At 41.7% G+C, this 22,435-nt stretch overlaps 1 protein-coding gene across 1 annotated transcript in view; it reads left to right on the top strand.

Moving 5' to 3' along the window:
* The first annotated feature begins 1,752 nt into the window (after positions 1-1,752).
* Positions 1,753-22,435, top strand: part of WDR36 (WD repeat domain 36) — a 40,617-nt gene continuing 19,934 nt past the window's right edge. Inside the window, exons 1-11 of the mRNA XM_063295346.1 lie at positions 1,753-1,983; positions 5,125-5,152; positions 6,174-6,274; positions 7,719-7,836; positions 7,934-8,066; positions 9,989-10,043; positions 11,642-11,774; positions 12,320-12,495; positions 13,861-13,981; positions 20,906-20,971; positions 22,003-22,086. Of these exons, the coding sequence (XP_063151416.1) occupies positions 1,807-1,983; positions 5,125-5,152; positions 6,174-6,274; positions 7,719-7,836; positions 7,934-8,066; positions 9,989-10,043; positions 11,642-11,774; positions 12,320-12,495; positions 13,861-13,981; positions 20,906-20,971; positions 22,003-22,086 (1,192 nt within the window). The 5' untranslated portion in view covers positions 1,753-1,806. The remainder of the gene's footprint in view (positions 1,984-5,124; positions 5,153-6,173; positions 6,275-7,718; positions 7,837-7,933; positions 8,067-9,988; positions 10,044-11,641; positions 11,775-12,319; positions 12,496-13,860; positions 13,982-20,905; positions 20,972-22,002; positions 22,087-22,435) is intronic.

The raw sequence follows: 22,435 nt of genomic DNA, 5'->3' as shown, positions 1-22,435 counted from the left end.
TATCTTTACCAATATTCCTCCTACTGTTCTGAGCAGCCATATTAAATGTTTAGATTGTTTTCTGAACTTCAGTAAAGAGCACTTCATACTGTTTTGAATGTTGAATGTGATTGGATTTTTTTGGCTTTGTAAAAATCATCTTAAACCATGGAAACTTGGAGAGAATATTAACCAGCAAAATATCAGGCCCAACTTCTGCCCATTGTCACTCACTGGATCTAGTTTAGGAAGAATAATGGGATAGATAGAATCAGCTAAACCTACACTCAGAGACTGAGAAAAAAATTGGAACGTTTTATGCAGAAAGAGACAAAATTGTATCAACAGAGGGACTTGAGATTCCCCTAACTTCTCTCCAGTTCCATTCCCTATAGTTAGTAATAGAATATTGTGTATTTTAAATTAGTTATACAGTGTAATGCAAATAAGCAGTGTTGAAATATGCCTACAAAATATGCACCGTGTAGTCCTCACTTAATGATCACAATTGGGATCAGCAACTCCATCACTAAGTGACATGGTCATTAAGCAAGACATCATGTGACCACAATGGACTTACAACCTCACTTCCGCCACAGTTGTTAAGCAAGACATCACATGATCGTGACTTGCAATTTTACTGCTGGCTTTTCCATTGACTCTGTTCATTGGAATCCAGCTGTAAAGCACACAAATGGTGGTCATGGGATGCTGCGACAGTTGTAAATGCCCACCGGTTGTGAAGCACCTGAATCTTGATCACGTGACCATGGAGATGCTGCAAGTCGTAAGTGCAAGGACTTGTTGTAAAGTTACTTTTTCAGCACTGTTGTAACTTTGAACTGTTGCTAAACAGGGCAGTTGTTAAGTGAGGGCTACCTGTACTGCCAAAGAAATGTATTTTTGATATTAATTGTTGATGTTGAGGTAAATCCATTCAAAGTTCTTACCTACAAAGCTCCTTGCTTTGATTTTCTTTTTTTCAGCTCTGCAGATAAATTCTTAGTAAATAAGATGGGTGATTTTTTAAAATGTGCTCACCTGCCTAAAAAAAATGCAAAGGTTAACTAGACTGTGTAGTGGTAAACAATCTTCCCAGTTTGTCTCCTGATAAATGAGTATCTTGTGTCCTGCATCATGCTTCCAAAATCTACAGCCCAAAAGATTTGGGGTTGCTGTTCTGCTCTTCTTCCTGGCAACTAATAATATTGAAAAAAATTAATCTTCCCATGGAATACAATGTAGTCCTATATTTTGTGACAGAAAAGTGACAATACAAGAATTCCTAAGTAATTCCTGTGTATCAAACTGCATCGAAATTGTAAAGGGAAGGGAAACCCGTCAAAGAAACTTGTGCTACAGTATGCAGGGATAGGTGGATGCTTAAGGCTGACCTACATCGAATTTGGGGGAGTTCGTTCTGAGGAAATTCCTTAATTACAGCGCATAAAAGAATGTGTGAAATAATAATGGCAATTATTTTTAAAAGGCCATGATAGTGTGTTTTTGCTCAGTAATCCGTAGGCCGGTTTGCACGTTTATTCTGAACTAGCTTAATGAATACATGAAAGGGCTGCAGTTCGTACATAGCGAGAAAAAATGTAAATCCACCAGATCCATGACTTGGAAGAAGCGGACTACGCAACACGCGGAACTAGAAAGCCCTGAAATAAGCCGGCAAAGTAAGGCGACCCGCTTTTGCGTACGGAGTTATCAGGGAGCGCGCCGGAAGTAACTGACAGCATTTCCGGAACTCTCCGAGAGCGGATCACGAGCTGCTTTAGAAAACGTGGTCGGGGCCCTTGGTTGGGGCCGTAGAGGGTCGGGATGTCCGCGGCTGGTGCTGTTGACCCGGGGGAGCCCAGCGGAGGCAGCGCGCTGTTTGCCGGCTTCCGCGCGCTTGGGCTCTACTGCAATCATCTGCCGCACGTGCTGCGCTACCACCGCCGCCACCGTGAATTCTACCTGGTCGCCGCGGTGGGGAGGAGTTTCCACACTTACAACGTGAGTTGACTCCGCTCCTGTGCGGAGCTAGCGGTTCCCTCTGTACCTGCATCTTGACTCTCCAAAGAGGGCCCTGTTAAAGCGGGACGCTTTCTCCTCGTGGCTGAATCGTTGCCAAATTAAAACCCTTGATCCCCTCTCCAAGAAGAGAGAGCGGCCGTCCTTAAGGGCACCCAACCACCTCATCGGGGGAATTAAGTCCAGGGAAGACGCAGATTTATCTGGAAATCTAACGGCGTAAGCATTTCCTTGCGTGGATACCACCTGTCCCTCCTAGCAAAACTCATGCAGTAGTGCAGCCAAGGCAGTTTTCTTTCTGAAACCAGGCTAAGCCCCAGCTGAAACAAATCTGGGAAATCTGTTTCATGTGAGAGTATCTGGATAAGGAAAGCCCCTAGGTGCTTGAACATCTTGCCCAGGAAGGAGACGTTGGCCACTGACAGATAATCATGTCTTCTGGCTCCACTGATTTTTTTTTTCCAGAAATAGTCTTGCTATGGCCTCCTTTAATGAAGCAGAAACTATTTCTGCTCCTAAGAAAGACTGTATAACTGCCTTGACTGAGCTGATGACCCCCCCCCCCCCTCATTTAGATGTTTTGAGCCATGTGGGGCTGGTCAAGCTGCTTTTATTAACAATCATTTGCAGATTGAAGGACTGGAACCCATAGCAGAAGAGCCACTGCTCATTGAATCTTACTGGACATATGCTAAGCACAGCCAAAAAAAAAAAAAGTATGAGTGTTTCTAGTCCATTTGCTGGCTAGAGAATCTGCTGAAGTGATGGGAGGGGTTTAGACCCAATGGGTCCTAGCTCTGGCTTATTTCCATACCCATGGAGGATGATATCCTAACTTGCCTTTCCAAGGACCCTATGTTTGCACCTCAAAATGAACAGACAATAGCATACAGTTGAAGTGTATACAAGTGAAAACTCTGTTCATTTGTTTGATGATCCAGTGGTTCATTTTCTTGGCTATTCATGGTATTTTCAGGAATCTTCTCCAACATCATAGTTCAAAAGCATCAATTCTATCCTTCAAAGTCCAACTTTTACGTCCAAAACCATTGCCTGCACAATTCTGATCTTTGTAAATATAGACAGATCCTAGCATCTGAGTAGTTTTCCAAGGCCTTCTTTGCTGCTTTACCAAATGCTAATCTGTGGCATATTTCTTGACTGCTAGTTCTTGTACTATTGGTGGTTGAGTCTGAGAGGCAGAAGCTATCCATCACTTCAATATCTCCATTGTCAATTCTAAGTCAGGTTGCTGTAGCTGTTGTCATTAGTTTGGTCTTACTTATATTTAATCTTAATCCCATTTTTTCTGTGACTCTGACTTTTATCACTAGAGCTTGCAGTTTATTTGCATTTTCAGCTATCAGAGTACTGTCATCAGCATAGCATAAATAAGAGGAGAGTATACTTCCTTGTCTCAATCTTTTGCCAACTTGGAGCCAGTCTGTTTCACCACTTTCTGTCCATATTGTGGCTTCCTGACCACAAGGTTTCAAATGAGGAAAATGAGATGTTCTGGGATTCCCGTTTTTCTAAGCACATTCCACAGCATGACATGATCGACACAATCAAAGGCCATTCTGTAATCAATGAAATACATACTTTTTGGCATTTTTTGATGAGAAAGCTGACCTGGCGTGTATTACAAAGACCTGGCTGGGTGAGGAAGAGGGAGTTCCCCTTTCTGAAATGTGCCCAACTGGTTACTGGGTGTGGCACCAGCCGAGACCTCAGGGTCGTGGTGGTGTGGCAGTAGTCATCCAAGACACTTGGGAGGCATCCGGGGCGCTGCTCCTCAGATTGCCGGGTGCAAGACCCTGTCTGTTAAGTTGGGCTCTAAGAGGGATCAGTTGGGACTGTTGCTATTGTACCAGCCTCCCTGCTGCGTAGCAATCTCCCTGCCTGAGCTCCTTGACTCTGTAGCCGGATTGGCGGTGGAGTTCCCCAGGCTTATGGTCTTGGGGGATTTCAACCTGCCTTCCTTGGGGGCGGGGGTGGAGGTAGCTCGGGAGTTCATGGTCACCATGACAGCCATGGGCCTGTCCCAAGTCATCCAGGGCCCGACACATAATAGTGGTCATTCGCCTGACCTGGTTTTTCTGTTGGAGCAGTGGCAGAGTGGTCTGAAATTGAGGGAGATCTTGGTTTCTCCACTGTCGTGGTCAGATCATTGCTTGGTGAGGCTCCAGTTCTCTGGCGCCACCCCCCTCCGCAGGGAGGTGGGGCCTATTAGATTGGCCTGCCTCAGGTGACTGATGGACCCAATTGGGTTTCAGAGGGAGCTTGGGGTTGTTCCAGGAAATCTGCTGCACGGTCCGACTGAGGCCTTGGTGGCCACGTGGATTGAGAGAGCAGTCATGGCCTTGAATCGGATTGCGCCTGAGCGGCCTCTCCATGCCCATGGCTCCCGAGGCTCCCCGTGGTTTACAGAGGAGCTGGGGAGGCTTAAGAGGGCTAAGACATGACTAGACCGCCGTTGGCGGAAGACGGGGAGCAAAGACGACTGAACACAAGCTGGAGCCGCTATTACAATCTCTTTTCTCATTCATCCTGGCCCCAGTTTTAATCAGGTATAATCAACTTGAGATGGGGGTGCCTTTGGAAATAGTTTATATTCCCAAGAACCAGTTTGATATAAATTTCTTGAAATGCAAGCAGTTGTAATTGGTATTCTGTGAGAGGGATAATAACTTCAGTAGAATTCTGCTGAGATTCTGCAATGGAAACTTTAATTAGGACTGCAAGTAGCAATTTTATGTATCTTGTCTTCAGATCAAAATGATTTTGTTTATTAACCATTTAATGCATATTTTGAAAAAAAATATCAACAGGAGTGTGCCATAATCAAAATTAGTAATATGTACTACAAGAACAAAAAGCATCTAAAATCAGTAATTCAGTCGCAGGGCCTCATTTACAGATTGCACATCAAATCTCAAAACACAAAATACAATGTGATTTATTACTGAACAAAAAAAGTTGTAGATGCTTCTGTTTTTATTCTTTCTACACTTTCTAGATTATTAGAAACTTGCACATTGTAGAGTTTTATGAAGAGTTTCTGTATTTCAGAGTACTTGATACTTCTGTCAAATTATTAAAATCTCTTTATTAATTTTTCAGGTGAAAAAACTGGGCATAGTTGCTGTTAGTAAGTATAGAATTAAATGTGCTTAAATGTGTATTTTCTCTGTAAAAAGTAAAAGTTGCATTTAATACTATTTTTATATTGAAGGACCTCTAGAAAATGTTTTGTAACATAAAAACATTGAGAGGGAGATGGGTGGTGATAAAGTTTGATAAATAAAAGAAATCTTTCTATAATCCAATTAATTTAGTATTTTTTCCCCAAAATTCACAATTCAGACATTCTATGTGACTTAAAGAATTGGTTTCTTCTAGTTAACTGCTAGCTTGAGTGTTGCAGCATGTAATGTTCATTAATGATCTCTATATTATACTTGCCCCTTAAAAATATAGCTATTTGAATATCATGTGAGTTGTATCCCATCCTTTATTCCCCTTAGGTAATGGTATCTGCTAGCCAAGTGGATTCTTCGACACATCACTGACCATGTCCCTCCCACACTGTTCTGAAAAGTTAGGAAACTCCCTGGAGTATTCTGAATTATGTAACATTATATTATATGATCAGAAGTCTACTAGCATATAGACAAATTAATCTTATGATTACTTCAAGAATAATAAAACTATGCAATAACAATTTAGCTATCCTCATGTATTTATATAACTTTTTTTGTTAATTCTGACCACCAATTCATTCTGTACTGTAGTGTATTTCTACTTATTGGCAATGCCAGTCCTTCTGAAAAGTTACACTGCTGTCTTAAAAATGCTGATGGAGGAATAAATGGCACTGAAGACAGTGGTGCCCCCAAGTCAATATGTGCTGGATTATACTGTTACCCCACAGACCTTAACAGAACATGTAAATGAGGTGCTCCTTATCTAGATTATTACTAATGTAGTTTTTAGTAATTAACCTGTCTTAATTCTAAGTATAGTTCCATATGCCAGTGTATGTACTCCATAGAAGCAATGTATATAGATTGCAGTGTTGAGAAAATCATAATTACATCAGAAAGTGTTTCCTGGTAATATGTATTTGAAAACAGATTATTTGCTTTGGTTTGTTCTACTGATTCTTTTAGGCAATGCTTTGCCACAGAATATTACATGTTTGGCAGCTGATCGAATGCTGGTCTTTGCATCGTGTGGTTCTCTTCTGTATGCTTTTGCTCGCAACAAAGAGGTTTGTGCTGTTGTCAAATAATATGCAGTTATTTATACCGTATACTAAAAGTAATTATCGTAAAACCTTGATTTAGTGGATCCCCATTTTATCAGACTTCAGGTGCAGTGAACAAAATTTGCATCTGGTTATTTCACCAAAATATGGATTGAGTCCATTATATCCAAAGTAGTCTAGATCTTAAATTTATCTTGTTTCTTTCAATTTCTTTCATTTGCAAGCTGATGCAAATAACATGACATCATTTATATAATTACATCATTATATGAAAGACATAAATTTGGATTCAATGGACATTCAGAAGAAATGGACACCAATGTCTCCCCCCCCCCATGTGGTCCATTAATTTGATGGTTTATGATATTTGTATTTAGGATACAGGCATTGATGACATTTGGATTTAAGTTACTTATTATTTGAAGAAATAAGCTGCAGGGCCAAATAAGGTACTTCAAAAAGATACTTTAAAGTAAATTCAGCTGAAATCAATAGGATATATCCAAGAAAGCATTAATGAGCTCTTGCTGTTAACTCTGTAAAATAGGTATTTAAACAATGCTTTTATGTCAAAGTTGGCTTCCTAGAATATGTTACTGGAAATAACATTCATATGATTAATTCATTGAAGAATGTTGTTTCCATGTATACTCTTAGTAATATTAGAGTATAAAACTGGGACATTTTGTGTCCCTTTGAAAAGAAAGGATTGAGAAGATTGTATAAGGTTAAAGAAAAAATTCATTATCAGCAATTTTGATAAAGTCAAATGTTTGTCAAAATATTTTGTGCAAGAGAAGTAAGGATAGTGTGAAGTATAGATGCATACGAATGGGGTGGGTATGTAACTGTCTCTTCCGACCACTAACAGGAAGATGCCTAGAAGGAAGTACAATGTGAGAGCTGAAAAGGTTTCTCACTGTTTGTTTAGAATATAATTTAGGAGACTTAAGAACCAGCAAACTTGCAATATTTTGGAGCATTTGATATAGTTGCATTTTTCATAGGGATTCACAACTATGCTTCTCTAGAGAAGGCATTCTTTAAAAAAATTCTTTGAGTCTCGAGAAGAGCTGAGTGATGTCTCTAGCTCCACATGAATAGTGTTGGAAAGGCGTCTACTTTTAAAAATGCTCAATATGACATCACAGAGATTCACAGCTAACAACTGAGTAGAAGAATAGTGGCTTGTCTAAGTATTTGCATTTGACCATAGACTGCCTGTGTGGTCAAGGCCTGGTTTATTTTTGCTTGGGAAAGGAGCTTAAATTCATACGTGATTTATTTTTTGAATTTTATAAAAAAGAAATATTTAAATCTGTAGAATTAAAATTTTACATGAGACATATTATGTCTTTTAAAAGCAGTCTGATATATTTAACACACACTTATTGTCCAAATATAATGCATTCTTTTATTGAAGTAACTGCAGCATTTTGAATTTTAGGTGGTTCACACTTACTCAGGTCACCGAACAGATATTCTTTTTATATTGCCATTTGGAGATCATGTTATCTCCATAGATAATGAGAGCATTCTTATTATTTGGGATGTGCAATCAGAAGGTAAGTCTAGTCTTTTTAATGTAATAACTACTGGGAAAACAATTTAAAAATGTGTATTTGTGGTGGACATGGACTAATGCTCTTCTTTATTCTGCAGAAGAATACTTGCAGCTGGATTTTGATAAGACTGTATTTGCCATTTCTGCAGTTTTACACCCATGTACTTACATGAATAAAATACTTCTTGGTAGTGAACAAGGACCTTTACAGTTGTGGAATGTAAAGTCCAAGTAAGAACTTTTCTCTCCAGAGACTTAAATCATAAATCATTTGTCATGTCCTTAACTCTCATATTTTAAAATGCGGGACTGAATGAATTAGAGTCCTGGTGGAGAAAAAGAGGTAATGGAAATTGAGCCATACTTTGCTGGCTATAGCTGATCACAGAAGCTAAATAAGGTCAATCCTTACTAGAACTAGGGTGGGGGCACTTTCTGGAAGTTCTAGGGGCATTGACCAAGTGGAGAATTTAAAAAAACATCCCCAAAGAAGGCTGCGGCAAATGCTTCCATAATGTCAAGGAAACTTCAGCAGTCAAGCATGTCTCAAAGGCATGTTTGCCCTTTTAACAAAATTAAAAAATGTCTTTATAAACAGAACTTAAGCTTAGAGGATATTTAATAAAAAGTCATCTTGAAACGGTATAGCAATACTCCTACATTTTTATTTTGCTTCAGACTGGCTGGGTTGTTTTCTTTCTTGGCATTATCTGCCCTCTATTTTAGGTGAGAGATAAACCTGTTCTTCCAAATACACTGGAAGAATTATAATGAATATGTGGGGCAAATATGCTTTTCCTTAACTCTGCTCATCCTGAGAGAAGGGCTGTCTGCCTTTTATCTTTATATATATTTAAAAGTGGGCTGAAGTATTGATCACCATTTTACTTGAAACTAGTAGGAATTTTCTTGTTCATTGTTCTCAGACTCCAAACCACTTACACAAGTAATTTTTCCTACCGCCACCCTCAAGTAATGAATATTCTAAGAAACAAGTGTGTTTAATATGTAGGCTTTATGTGGCTTCCAGCACCCCCTTTTTGTCACATGGAGCATCCTGGTCAAATGAAAATGGCTGTCTTTTTTGGATAGTTTGGTTTTTTTTTTTTTTTTTTTAAAGGGTGCCTTCTCATTTGAGCTTTTAGAAATCTCTAGTTTCCACCATAGAATTGGTTGACTTTTCCTATTTTGTGGGGATCAAGGGACAAAATGGCTATCAAGGTGTATGGAACCTGTTTTGATGCTTAAGCCCCATCCTCATCTCAGGCTGAAAACTTTTGCCCTGTCCCCTGTGATAGTATCATTACAGGTCATGCCCCCTATAATCTTCAGTTAAATATTTTTAAAGGGCAGTCCTCAGCAACCCCCCCTCCCCCCATGCATGCCTTGCATATATTGTAGAAAATTCCAATGGATGTTTTCAGTGGAATAAGGAAACACGTTTTTAAAAATATTGCTTTAATGTGACTCTGGTCAAGAAAAAAGTCTCATCTGTTGTTGCTAATTCTGGGGACAGTTTGCTTTTGTTTCTCACCTTTTCGTTTTTCATGGTAATAATCATTCTGAAATAGGTAGCTCACTTCCTTTTTTATTAATGCCGATAGGGCTTCTACCAAGTTTTGTTCCTCTTCCGAGAAGAGGTCTCTGGTTAATGCTTAGGCTATTTTGTAATTCCTGGATAGTTAAAAGTTTCAGGACAGTCTTTTTCCCTTTGGTCAGTATATCTGAAGGAATGCTTTCAAGAAAGATTTTTTCCTTCCCTCAACAAAATAAATGAATAAAAACACAAGCTGGCACTACTGCAACAAAAATATTACCACTGGACCCAACCTGAGTCATTTCCAAACTACAATGATTGAATAATCTAAGAGAGCTTTTTTGGGGGGGGAATGAAACATTCAGGGGAAAGTAAAAATATGATTCTTAGATTGCATCTCAATACTCACTCCAGGAGGCATATCTTAGTAGTAATTTAAATGGATGGCTTAATTTCAGCTGATTAAGTATTCAGTAGGGTACTGATTGCATAACTTTACATGCTCTGGGGTTTGTAAACTGTTTGATTAGGAAATGTCCTTTACTTAAAATTCTTTGGGGTAGGATTATGAGCATTTTTGGTCATTAAAATGTTCTGAATGTTTTTCTTTCCCCAGCAAACTTTTATATACATTTCCAGGATGGGGTGCAGGAGTGACAGTCCTTCAACAGGTAATTATGAGTTACAGGCTTATAGAAAATGAACATGTAATAACAGTTACATTTTATTCATTGTTAGAGATTCAGAATATTTTAGGAACGTTATTGGCTTTGTCAGATCTATTCCACTACGCCTTTCTCCAAACAACACTACCCATATATAGTAAAGCCTCAGTTTTTCAGAATAAGTTGCAGTAGTATCTAGTACAGCTCAATGTCTGTTAGATGAGAATTTACATTTAATTCATTTGCCTACATTTATTTCACGTATGTAATTAATGTATATAATGGATTTATTTATATTATTTGCATAAGATGCCATAAATAAAACTATGTCAGTTGTCTGGGCTGCTTTGGAAACACTGAGCTTTACCCTTTATTGTAGAGGTGAAGTTCAAACAAAATTTTGTTAATTTCCTCCAAAGCCGACTAAATAAGGTTCCTAAGTTCCAGATGTTACCATAGCTTCTGCAGAATTCTGACTGAAATGTCAGGTTGTTCAGAATTTAAACTGTTAGTTTAAATCCATTTAATGTTGTGAATGGCCCCACTAAGAAAGCAATTTATACTATAATATTTTTGGAAACATCCTAGTATCAATTGGTTTTTATTAAACTAGAAAATTCTCTAGCAAATTTTGCCCTCAGAAATAACAGTTGAAGGGAATTTTGCTTTTGAATAAAAAGTGTACACCAGTGAAAAATGTGTACAGTAAATAAAATCTATGTCAAAATCTAATTTCTGAACATAAGTTCAAAGGGAATAGGTTGGGGGCAAATTTGTGTGTAGGTTGCAGTATTTGGAATGGCATTGTTAAATTATAGTATAGACAGCAGAAGTAATCTGTGTGAAGCTTGTTACTCTGGTCGTAACAACATTTATTTGGAAAATAAATGTGAGTGTTCCAGATAGTATGCAGATAGGTTTGCTGAATAAAGTTTTAGTCACAAAACAATTTTCTTTAAGTTGGTGCCTCTATATTTGTTTGACTATAGTTCCCATAATTTCCAGTTGATATATATTTGGAAAAAGTAATCCACGATAAAAACATAAGACCACTTTTGGATCAGGTCATGGCCCATCTAGTCCAGGATTCTCTGGCACACAGTGGCTTATTGCATGTATTTGGAAAACTCACAAGCTGGTCCTGGTAAGAAATAGCCCCAATAACCAGAATGTTGCCTATGACGTAGGGGTAGGAAAAAAAATCAATATTAGTAGCTGGTGTTAGCTGACTTCTGTGAATTTGTTGCCTTTTAATCATCCAAAATGACCACATCTGCTAGCACTCCATATGCTTCTCAACAACAGTAGATTACAGGTTTCTATCTTGAATTCTCCAAATTAGCTGGATTAGGCTTGTTTTGAAATAGGATCTCCTTATAACTAAATCTCATTCTATTTTTTGTAAATGTTTATTTACATGATTATCAGTTTTATTTTAAAAATAAAGAGCTATACGTTTCCATAACCAAGAAAAGCATGCAGAAGCTAGTATGTCTAGAGAAAGGTCTGCTGGAATCATACCTCCTATGTTTTCAACATGATATTTATGTTCTATTCAAAATCTAAAAAGTCTGATTTATTATGCATATTAATTTTCTTTGCAGGCACCAGCAGCAGATGTCATTGCAATTGGGCTTGTGACTGGTCATATTATACTGCATAATATTAAGTTTGATGAAACACTGATGAAATTTCAACAGGATTGGGGGCCCATAACAGCAATATCATTTCGTACAGGTAAATTTCAGAATTTATTAAACAATAATAACAGAAGTTGGAAAATGTTCAAGGAATCTAGAGTGTCAGCTATGTTATGAATTAAAAACTCAAATAGAACACATTATTGATTTGTTAGCTTAACAACTCTTATGCTTCTTTTAATTTTACTATTATTTGCTGCTGCTGTTGTTTTTGTATGCTTGCCCTGGTGCCTTCGAGTCAGTGTTGGCTCCTGCAAGGACTAGTCCCTGCAGTTTTCTTGGCAAGGTTTTTCAGAAGTGGTTTGCCATTGCCTGCTTCCTAGGACTGAGAGAGAGTGACTGGCCCAAGGTCACCCACCTGGCCTTGTACCTAAGGCAGGACTAGCACTCCCAGTCTCCTGGTTTCTAGCTTGGTGCCTCAATCACTAACCCAAACTGGCTCTCAACCATAGAGTACTTTCTTTAATTTTGTATATTTGGATATATCTATTTAAAATCTGTTTTAAAGGTTGTTGACTTTCTTTTCCAGTAATAATTGTTAAGAAAGAACAATTACGTTTTCCCCCAATTTTTTTGGATCAGATGGGCATCCAGTTGTGGCTGCTGGAAGTCCTGTTGGGCATATTGGATTATGGGACCTGGAGGAAAAGAAGCTTTTGGGCCAGATGCGAGATGTACATTCTACAGCAATTTCGGGTATGTCATTTGTCCAAGGAGAGCCACTTCTCATTACTAATGGTGCAGATAATGCTATAAGGGTAAGTTGTGTCTGATTAACTAATTTTTCTCCTAAAAGTGTTTCCACATCTATGAATGTTTGTTATTTTGTTCTTGGAAACAAAAGTGTGCCATATTTTCAGTTATATAACACTTTCCCTAGAATAGCAGCATTATTTAAAAACAATGCACAAAATGGCTTATTTGTCAGAGTTTTTGAAGCTAAACCTTGTAAACTAATAGGTGAAATTTTTGCAGAACATTAAATGAGCTAATTCTTTGAAAGGCAGACTGTACTGATTGTTAGTATATTGGGCAGTGCTCAAGATAGTTTGAATTATGTAAGTTTTCTCTTCTGTGAGTATGCACAGAAGGGAAAATTTGATCTGGGACACAATTCAGATTCTTCAAAGACCACCTATTTCCCTTCTGTCTGAATCAAATTCTCTAATTAGAAATTCCAGCTTTGCATGACCTCTCAGTAATAATGTGAAACCACCAAACTGCTGTAACACATTTGTTTTTAAACAGAACTAAATGAAAATTATCAGTATCTTTGAGGATTATAAATGAATAGGTGAAGGGATTTTGTGCACATATCCTTCATGTTTTATTTATAGAAGAAGATTATCAGTATATTTTATTTTTTGACAGATTTTGTAGAAATTTCCAGGCATAGTTGTTCCTTTTGAGAAGATAAATATGTCAGATAGAGGAAAGGTCTCTAAAAGAAACTTTAAAAGTTCCACCCATGCTTGCATTTTTGTGGGCATTTTGTATACAAATAATTAATTCCATAGAGGTGCTAAGTAAATTACAGAACTTCAAAGATTATGAGCACAGCAGTCTTCAAAATTGAGTGGTGAGATTTGCTGTCCTCCTTTCTCCCCAGGAGTGTTTATTTTGTGTATAAAAAACAACATTCAGCATAGAATGAAAGGCTTTGTGGTTATGTGCTGAATAGCACTCTGTCATCCAGGGCAATTGCAGTGGCAAAGTTAGTTATCATTACCAGCTACATTTCCTGATTGACTGGAGCTGTGGGCCTGTTCTCTATAAATTGCAAACAGGCATTATCTTTGTCAGTAAATTAAGTTACATCCAATTAATGTTCATATCAGCCAAATGGTTTCTTCAGTTAAAAATAGAAAAGAGGATAATTCTTCCTCCATAAATAGCTTGAATGTAGTACCATTTTTTTAACAGTACTGTGTTAAATATAGCAATATTCATCCAAATGACAAAAATTTTGTTCATCCTAAAACAAATGTCATAAACAAAATTACTTTGCATTATTACTTTATTATGATTGTGTTTTAACATTATGGTGACCTGAAGTTATACTTTCCTTAGGAAAGCTTTTCTTTTACTTCCTTGCTTACTAAGTCTGTTCATTTATTTAATAGGTATGGATGTTTGATGGCCCTGGAGGAAGTGGTAGACTGTTAAGATACCGAATGGGACATAGCGCACCTCCAACAAAAATCCGATATCATGGGCAAAATGGGCAGCAGATTCTTAGTGCTAGTAAGAGTTCCCTTTTTGTTCTGTTGAAATGACTACAGGTAGTCCTCGCTTAAAGACTATTGAATCAGCAACCGTTCGAAGTTATAACGGCTCTGGCTGAATGGTATTTACGATTGTTCCTCAAAGTTACGGCCATTACACTACCCCCATGGTTGTGTGATCAAAATTCAGGCACTTAGCCTGCCTGCATTTATGACCACAGCATACGCTTCAGCTTCCTCCACCTGCCTATCTCCTCTCCAACTCTGCCCTTTTGGACTCCCTGCACTCCCCCACCCCTGCTGCCACCCCCAGCTAACCTTCACCATCTTCCTCCTCCCCCTGCTGATGAGGCACACCCAACTTGGCTTTCGCAAGGCTGCTGCTGGCCAGGGGTGCCTTGTCAGCAGCGGGAGGAAGAAAGCAAAAGTCAGCTGGGGGCGATGGAGAGCAGGGCTGCGGAGGGCAGGCAGCCAAAACGGCGGAGATGGGTGGGTGGAGGGAGTTGAAGCAGAGGCAAATGCAGCAGGGCAGGAGAAGCATGAGGTTCTTGCCTAACAATGGAGCGGTCCTGGCCTAACAACTGCAACCAGGACTACTGGAACTGCCATTGCTAGCAGTGTGGTCATGTGATGTTTCACCTAACAACCACTTTGCTTAGCAATGGAAATTCTGGTCCCAATTGGGGTTGATAAGCAAGGACTACCTGTAACACTGTTCGGGATAAAGTGGCAGGATTTTGCAGTTACATGGTAGCTTACTACTTCTAGTGTCCCATATTAAAGTTTAGTTTTAAATGATTAAGCATTAGTCAGGTTTGGTAAATATGTTTTAGCTTTGTTTCCAGTACAAGTTTAACCTAGAACGTAGCTTGACATTTTTCATTCTTTCTGCATTATCAAAAAAATATTAGGGATTTTGTAACCACTTCTCACTGAAGGCTCGGCTTTGTAAATATCCTGACATAGTTTTGAAGTAATTGTAAAAGTTGTTGAGTAACCATGAATGCTTATACTTGTAAATGCCAAGTTTTATTCAGTGTAATGGTTGCCTATCCTAAATTACACTCAGACTCACAAGCAAGAGCTTGAATCAAATCTGGTTTATTTAAGAATAGTGTGCAAGTACAAAGAAAGCTGAGAATGAGCAAAAGCGTGCCAAATACAAACTAAAAACCCTCGGTGCGAATGTAAGCCCTCCCCCCGTACAACCGTTTCAAATTCCCCATCCCAGGTGCTCCTAACGAGTTCTGCTAATCAACGGGTAAAAAGACCTTGAACACAAATGATAACCCAAACACATTCCATCCCCATGAAAACAGATAGACAGCCTGGTACAAGGTCTCCCAGCAGCTCCCTCCCAACCAGGACGTGCGTCAGCACCATGGCATGCGAAACGTTACGATGTATATCAAACATTGCAACAGCGAACATGACATACCGCCCCCTCAAAAGAAAGCAAAGCCAAAAATTATGAATGGTGAAAGGAACAGACAAGCCGCAGGCTTCAAAGGATAAGCTAGGTGAAAGCGGCGAATTAAATCAGGAGCATTGACGTGGCAAGCAGGCACCCACTCAGGATGGGGGAAGTGCTTCCAGCGAACTAGGTACTGCAGGGAGTTGCGAAGCTTGCGGGAGTCAACGACCTCTTTGATTTCAAAGTGTTGCTGGCCATCAATCATGATCAGAGCAGGCGGAGGAGGTTGGGGGTGCCAGTGAGCGGAGGGCTGGGCAGGTTTGAGCAAGCTGCAATGGAAAACAGGGTGCAAACGTTTTAAATTGTGAGGCAATTCGAGTTTGACAGTAACAGGATTGATAAGAGCCACAATGGGAAATGGTCTGATGAATTTAGGGGCAAGCTTCTTTGAAGGTTGAGGGGATTTTATGAACTTAGTAGAGAGATAAACCTGATCTCCAACCTTGAAGGTATGTTGGGGAGAACGATGTTTGTCAGCGTGGCATTTGTAGGCAGCCTGGGCATCGCTCAGAGCCTGCCGAATGACCGGCCAGGAGTCAGCCAGCTGCGCAGCCCAATCAGAAGCCGAGCAGGAGGTAGACAGGGGCTGGGGCAATTCAGGGATGGGGACGAAGTCCTGGCCGAAAACAACCCGAAAAGGGGTCTGCCCAGTACTCTGGTGAACAGCGTTGTTGTAAGCCACTTCTGCAAAGGGCAGGAGCTCGACCCAATTGTCCTGATGGTAGTTGGTGTAGGAGCAAAGAAATTGCTCCAGGGTGGAGTTAAGAATCTCAGTAGATCCGTCCGTCTCCAGATGCGACGCTGTGGACAACGCCTGCTCAGTGCCAATCAGTTTTTAAAAAGACCGCCAAAATTAGGTAAATTGTGTCCCGCGGTCGGTGACCAAACGGGAGGGGCAGCCATGGAGACGGTAGATGTGGCATAGAAAGAGGCGAGCCAGCTGCTGAGCAGACGGCAAGGAGGTGCATGGAATAAAATGCGCTTGTTTGGAGAAGAAGTCCTTTACAACCCAAATGACAGTTTTCTTTTGACTGGGTGGGAGGTCAACGATAAAGTCCATAGAGATCTCGGCCCAGGGACGAGATGGGTTGGCAACAGGTTGGAGAAGCCCTTGTGGTTTCCCCACTTTTCATTTTGACATGGCACACACAGCGCAAGAGGCAACATAGTCTTTGACATCCCGCCAAAGCAAGGGCCACCAAAATTGGTGGCGCACCAAATGCAGAGTTTTGACGAAACCGAAATGGCCCGCCAATTTATCGTCATGGGAGCGGTGCAACACTGAAGCACGTAAAGTTTCCGGCACATAAAGGCGGTGGCCGACCCATGCGAGATCATCCTTAAAGGAAACTTTGTCTCGATTAGCCAGCAACCAAGTGTCAGATTTCACTGCCTGTAGAAAGTCGGATTGTAACTGACAAGGGAGCGGCTGTCTGCGGGTTGGGGTTGGGGTGGTGCTCTGCGCTGGCAGAGCATGGGTTTGGCTTCGGGTGACAGCAGCCAGTCCCAATTGTGGTAAAGAGAGAACAGTACCAACCACTTGAGGGGTTTGGTCAAAGTCTTGTGGCAAGCGGGACAAAGCGTCCGCGAGAAAGTTTTTCTTGCCCGGTATGAACTTCAGTTGGAAGTTAAACTGACTGAAAAATTGAGCCCAGCGAATTTGTTTGGGGCTGAGGCGGCGGGGGGTGCGGAGAGCCTCCAAATTCCGGTGGTCTGTCCAAACCTCGAACGGGTAGGCAGCCCCCTCAAGGAGGTGGCGCCAAGTCTCTAAAGCTGCTTTGACAGCAAAGGCCTCCTTTTCCCAAACATGCCACTGGCGCTCAGTCTCAGAAAATTTCCTGGACAGATAAGCACAGGGTTTCAGGATGTTGTCAGAGTCCTTTTGCAGCAATATAGCCCCAATAGAAAAGTCAGAGGCGTCTACTTGGACAATGAAGGGGCGTTCAGGATCAGGGCGCCGCAGAATGGGCTCCGCAGTAAAGAAAGTCTTTAGTTTCTCAAATGCAGCTTGGCATTCTGGAGTCCAATTCAACAGTGCCCTGGGGTGTTTTACCTTGCGTGTTTCCCCCAACCCTTTTGTGCAAAGCGGGTCGGTGAGGGGCAAGGCAATTTCTGCGAACCCCTGGATGAACTGGCGGTAATAGTTGCTGAACCCCAGAAAACTTTGCAGCCGCCGTCGGGTGCGAGGGTGTTCCCAATTTAAGATGGCCCTAATTTTTTCAGGGTCCATCTTGATTCCCTTGTCAGAGACTCGATAGCCCAAATAGTCCAGTTGGGTTTTGTGAAATTCACATTTGGACAGTCTGGCATACAGCTTGGCTGCCCTTAGTTTTTCTAACACCTGCCTAAGAAGGTGTTCATGCTCCTCCTCGATTTCAGAGTAGATAAGTACATCGTCCAAATAGACCAAAAACCCCTTAAATAAGTGGTCATGTAACACTTCATTAATCAATTGCATGAATACTCCAGGCACACCGGCTAAGCCAAACGGGAGGACTTTGTACTGGAAGGAGCCCAAGGGGCAATTAAAAGTGGTTTTCCACTCGTCTCCAGCCCGTATGCGTATGCGAAAGTAGGCTTCATGGAGGTCGAGTTTAGAGAAAATTTTCCCTTTTGATACGTGGGCTAACATGCCTTTCATTAGAGGCAAAGGATATTTGTTACATAGGGAGACTGAATTTAACCCCCGATAGTCCGTACAGAGTCTGAGGGTGCCATCTTTCTTTTCCCGGAAGAGCACAGGCGTGCCAACTGGGGAATTGGCAGTCTCAATGAACCCCCGTGCCAGGTTTTTGTCAATGAACTCACGCAATGCCTCTAGTTCTTTCTTAGTCATTGGGTAAATTTTCGGTTTAGGCAGTTGCGTGTTGAGGAGCAACTCAATTGCACAGTCAGTTTTGCGATGGGGTGGCAGCTGGTCTGCCTCCATTTCCCCAAAAACATCTGCAAAGTCTCGGTAGCGGTCCGGCAGCCCTTCGAGCTGTGGTAAGTTGGGGCACGGCACTGCAGTTGCAGCCCTGCCCCCCCCCACTTAAGGGTCTCCCCACTGGAGGGGCTTGGTAAAACCCATCGCTAAAGGTAAGGGTTTGGTGCTGCCAGTTTATGTAGGGGTTTCGCCAAGTTAACCAAGGGATCCCTAGAATTACCATGGGATCGCCAAAAGGAGCAATGATGAATTTTAAAGCCTCTTTGTGGCTGCCCATTTGCATTGCTACAGTCCCAGTGAAATGAGTTGCTGGACCCCCCCTTCCCCCCCCTCCGCTGTTGACCCGTCTAGCTGGGTAAAGATTAAAGACTGCTGGAGAGGGAAACTGGGCAGGTCTAGTGCAGTCACTAGATCCGGGTGAATGAGGCATCTCGAACACCCAGAGTCAACCAAAGCCCAAACTTCCGTGGTTCGGGTGCGGGAGCCCAGCTTCACTTTCACTGCCAGGGTGGGGCAATCAGCACTCGCCATAGCGTCCTCACACCCATCTTCCTCCACCTGCCCCAGGGTGCAGTTCAGGGCAGGTGGCTGGCATTTCCCGCCGGCTCTTTTGCAGCCTCCTCGATCTCTGCATAGAGATACAGGTCTTCTTCCAGGTCAGTGGCACCTTTGGCTGTGGTCGTTCGGCATGACAGCTGGGGCAATTTAGCCGGGGCTTTCGTTGCTCGCTCTCCGGACTTGAGTTTCGGGCACTCAGCGGCTCGATGGCCTCCTTTCCCACAATGGAGGCACTGCCCTCGCGCATAGCGGCAATCCTTCTCCTCATCTCCTGCTCGGTGGCTTGGTGGGGCAGCTGTCGCTCCGCTCCGGGGTCCCTGCGTCAGGGTTGTTGTTTTCTCAGTTCGATGGGCCTGCATGTAGGTGCGCTGGGCATGCTCAGCCTTTCCGGCCAAACAGATCCACTCGTACAGTGACTCTGGGTCATCTCTGCCCAGTGCCCACCTGAGGACGTCTCGGTTAAGTCCTTCTTTAAATCTCTCGATGAGTGTTGATTGGGACCAGTCGGGAACCTTGCCCGCCAAAGCTTTAAATTCTAGGGCATAGTCGGCCACCGACCTGGGTCCTTGGGTGAGTTCCTTGAGCGCCTCCTTAGCCCTGGCTTTGGCTAGGGGGTCCTCGAAAAACAGCTTCAAGGCGAACATGAAGTCGTCGAATGACCCGAGCTCAGGAGCATCAGCTTCCGTCAGTTGGACATACCAGTCCGCTGCTCTGCCTTTCAGCTTAGGGGTAATGGCCGATATCTTAGCCTCTTCAGAGGTGAAGCACGACCCGTATTGCTTCATGTAGTTTTTCGCGTTGGTTATGAAAAAGGAAAGTTTGGTGGGGTCCCCATCAAATTTGACAGCAAAGTCCTTTGCCACCTTCCCGGTTGGAGGGGACCCAGCTGCGGGTTGAGCGGTAGGGCCCCAGGACACCCCAGAAGACCCTCTTCGTGGTGAGGCTCCGTTACGATGTCTTCTCCGGCCTCGAACCAGTTGTGGCCCGCTAGGAGGAGGGGGGGAGGGCTGCAGAGAGCGAGGACTCTCGTCGTGGCCTCCCTGGTCACCCATCGCGATCGACAGGGTTTTCAACAGGTCTTCCATCAACTCCACCTTCGCCTCCAACCTTCCCATCCTCTCAGGGGTCACTGATTCTTCCCCTCATCGGGTGTCAGGTCGTTTCTCTGGGGCCACTTTGGTCGATTCCCCCTCAGGAGTCAAGGGGAACCGATACTTCCAGGAAGTCCCAGCCGCCTCTTCCTTGGGTTCTCCCTCATCGCTGGATCCCCCCAGCTCAGGGCTTGAGCTGGAGCCCCTCAGGTAGAACGAAAGGTCGGGGGGAAGGGGGCTCTTTGGCGCTGGACCAGTTTGCGGTTCCAGCCCTTCGGATGTTGGTCTTGGTTCGGTCATCGTTAACTAATTTCCTCACAAGGAATAGAGTTGGAAGGCGTTAATGGGAATTACAAAGATTCTCAGCTTTATGTAATGGTTGCCTATCCTAAATTACACTCAGACTCACAAGCAAGAGCTTGAATCAAATCTGGTTTATTTAAGAATAGTGTGCAAGTACAAAGAAAGCTGAGAATGAGCAAAAGCGTGCCAAATACAAACTAAAAACCCTCGGTGCAAATGTAAGCCCTCCTCCCGTACAACCGTTTCAAATTCCCCATCCCAGGTGCTCCTAACGAGTTCTGCTAATCAACGGGTAAAAAGACCTTGAACACAAATGATAACCCAAACACATTCCATCCCCATGAAAACAGATAGCCTGGTGCAAGGTCTCCCAGCAGCTCCCTCCCAACCGGAACGCGCGTCAGCACCATGGTATGCGAAACATTACAATGTACATCAAACATTGCAACGGCGAACATGACATTCAGTGGTTTATGTAATGGCTTGTATTTCATAGGTGAATGAATATTCTTAAAATAAATTTTTACACAGCAAATTCATTATTCTCATTCTCATTCTCTCTCTCTCTCTTTTTTTTATATGTTACCATAGGTCAAGATGGTACTTTACAATCATTTTCCACAGTGCATGAAAGATTCAATAAAAGTTTAGGACATGGTGAGTGTGACAGTAAGAACAAAATACAAATATCAATGAGTTTGTTATTTAGAGCTTCTAAGAATGTTAAGAATATTGAATCTGTAATATTATTTAAATACCAAGAGTCTGTTCAATACATTTTTCTGATTTCTAGCCATATTTTGAATTTTCAAAAACAGTTTGTTGTTGTTGTTGTAAATGCCTTGCTTATAGACTTTGGAGGGAAGCGTATAGCTATGAGGGACAGAATGTTTAACAGATCTGGGGAACGAGGAGGAGGAAGCAAGACAGGAGGGAGTTGGACTTTTATAAAAAAGATTCCTTCGTCCAGGAGAGGGGGAAAATGTGAAAAAATTCACCTTGATTAGTTATGAGTTGAATTGCTTTGGCAGGCTTTGATTATGTTACCTTATTAGTAATGCAGATCTTTCCAGAAATCCAGATAGTTCTTGTTTTCTGGATTTGCCAGCTGTGCAGATCTTGACTGTGTGAACCAGCAGAAATCATATGCAGAGAATGTTGATTGGTTGAGATAGGAGAATTTTACAGTTAAAAGTGTTTTTGTCTTTGTATTTGAAACTATTCATCTTTATCTGTATAATCTGTTCTGATAGAATACATAGAATTGGATGGTTGTCTAGCAGGAGCTTGCAATTTCTATTGATTTGAAGACCACAGTAGGTTTTTTTCAGTATTTTGAGTCCTGCATTGCAAAAGTAGGCAGGGCCATGGCCAGGTGGTTTTTGTTTATTTCCTAAGATGAGTCAGTTTTTTAGGTTTAATGTAGTTATGTTAAGACTTTGCAATACTTATAGCATCCAATTTGCCCATTAAATCTCCATAAAACTCCAAAAATGCAAACAAACCCCCAAATTTTGGCTCTCCCCTTAAGGGGCTTTGAGTGGGAAGCTTGAAGGTTACCAATGGCATGAGGCCACACTTTTTATACCTCTGTTGAACAGATGTGGATGGGAAGTCTTCCTTAGATATGAATATTCAGACTTTCTATTGTATTGTATATGTAGCTGTTTTGTTTATCATGTTTCAAGGTTCGATAAATAAGAAGAAATCAAAAAAGAGAGGACTTCAGTATGACACAATGGCACTTCCCCCTATTACAACATTTGCAACAGGTATGTAACCGCTGCTTAATTTGAATGAATAAGATTATAATCCATCAGATCAAATACTGTGTTTTCTTAATTTATAAATATTCTGCATTGATAGAATTGATAACGTGTTGCTCTGTCTAGGTGAGCTGGGATTATTTGTTTATGTTCCTCCCTACCAGCAATGTAGAGAATTGAAACAATTTTGCTTCTTATTCTTGAATAAGATTTATCACTCCTGTTGACCCAAGCTGTAGTGTTCTCAGTGTTGGAAAGCATTTTATAGATCATTTAGTCTGGGCCTGCATGCAACCCACTGAGCTGCCTTGTGCAGCCCGCCTGTGTTTTTTAAAAAGTAGTAAATTCACCACTC

This window comes from Candoia aspera, chromosome 2, assembly GCF_035149785.1.
Source record: "Candoia aspera isolate rCanAsp1 chromosome 2, rCanAsp1.hap2, whole genome shotgun sequence".
Taxonomy (NCBI): Eukaryota; Metazoa; Chordata; class Lepidosauria; order Squamata; family Boidae; genus Candoia; species Candoia aspera.
The sequence above is the reverse complement of the archived record's forward strand: the minus strand, read 5'-3'. Positions and strand labels throughout refer to the sequence as shown.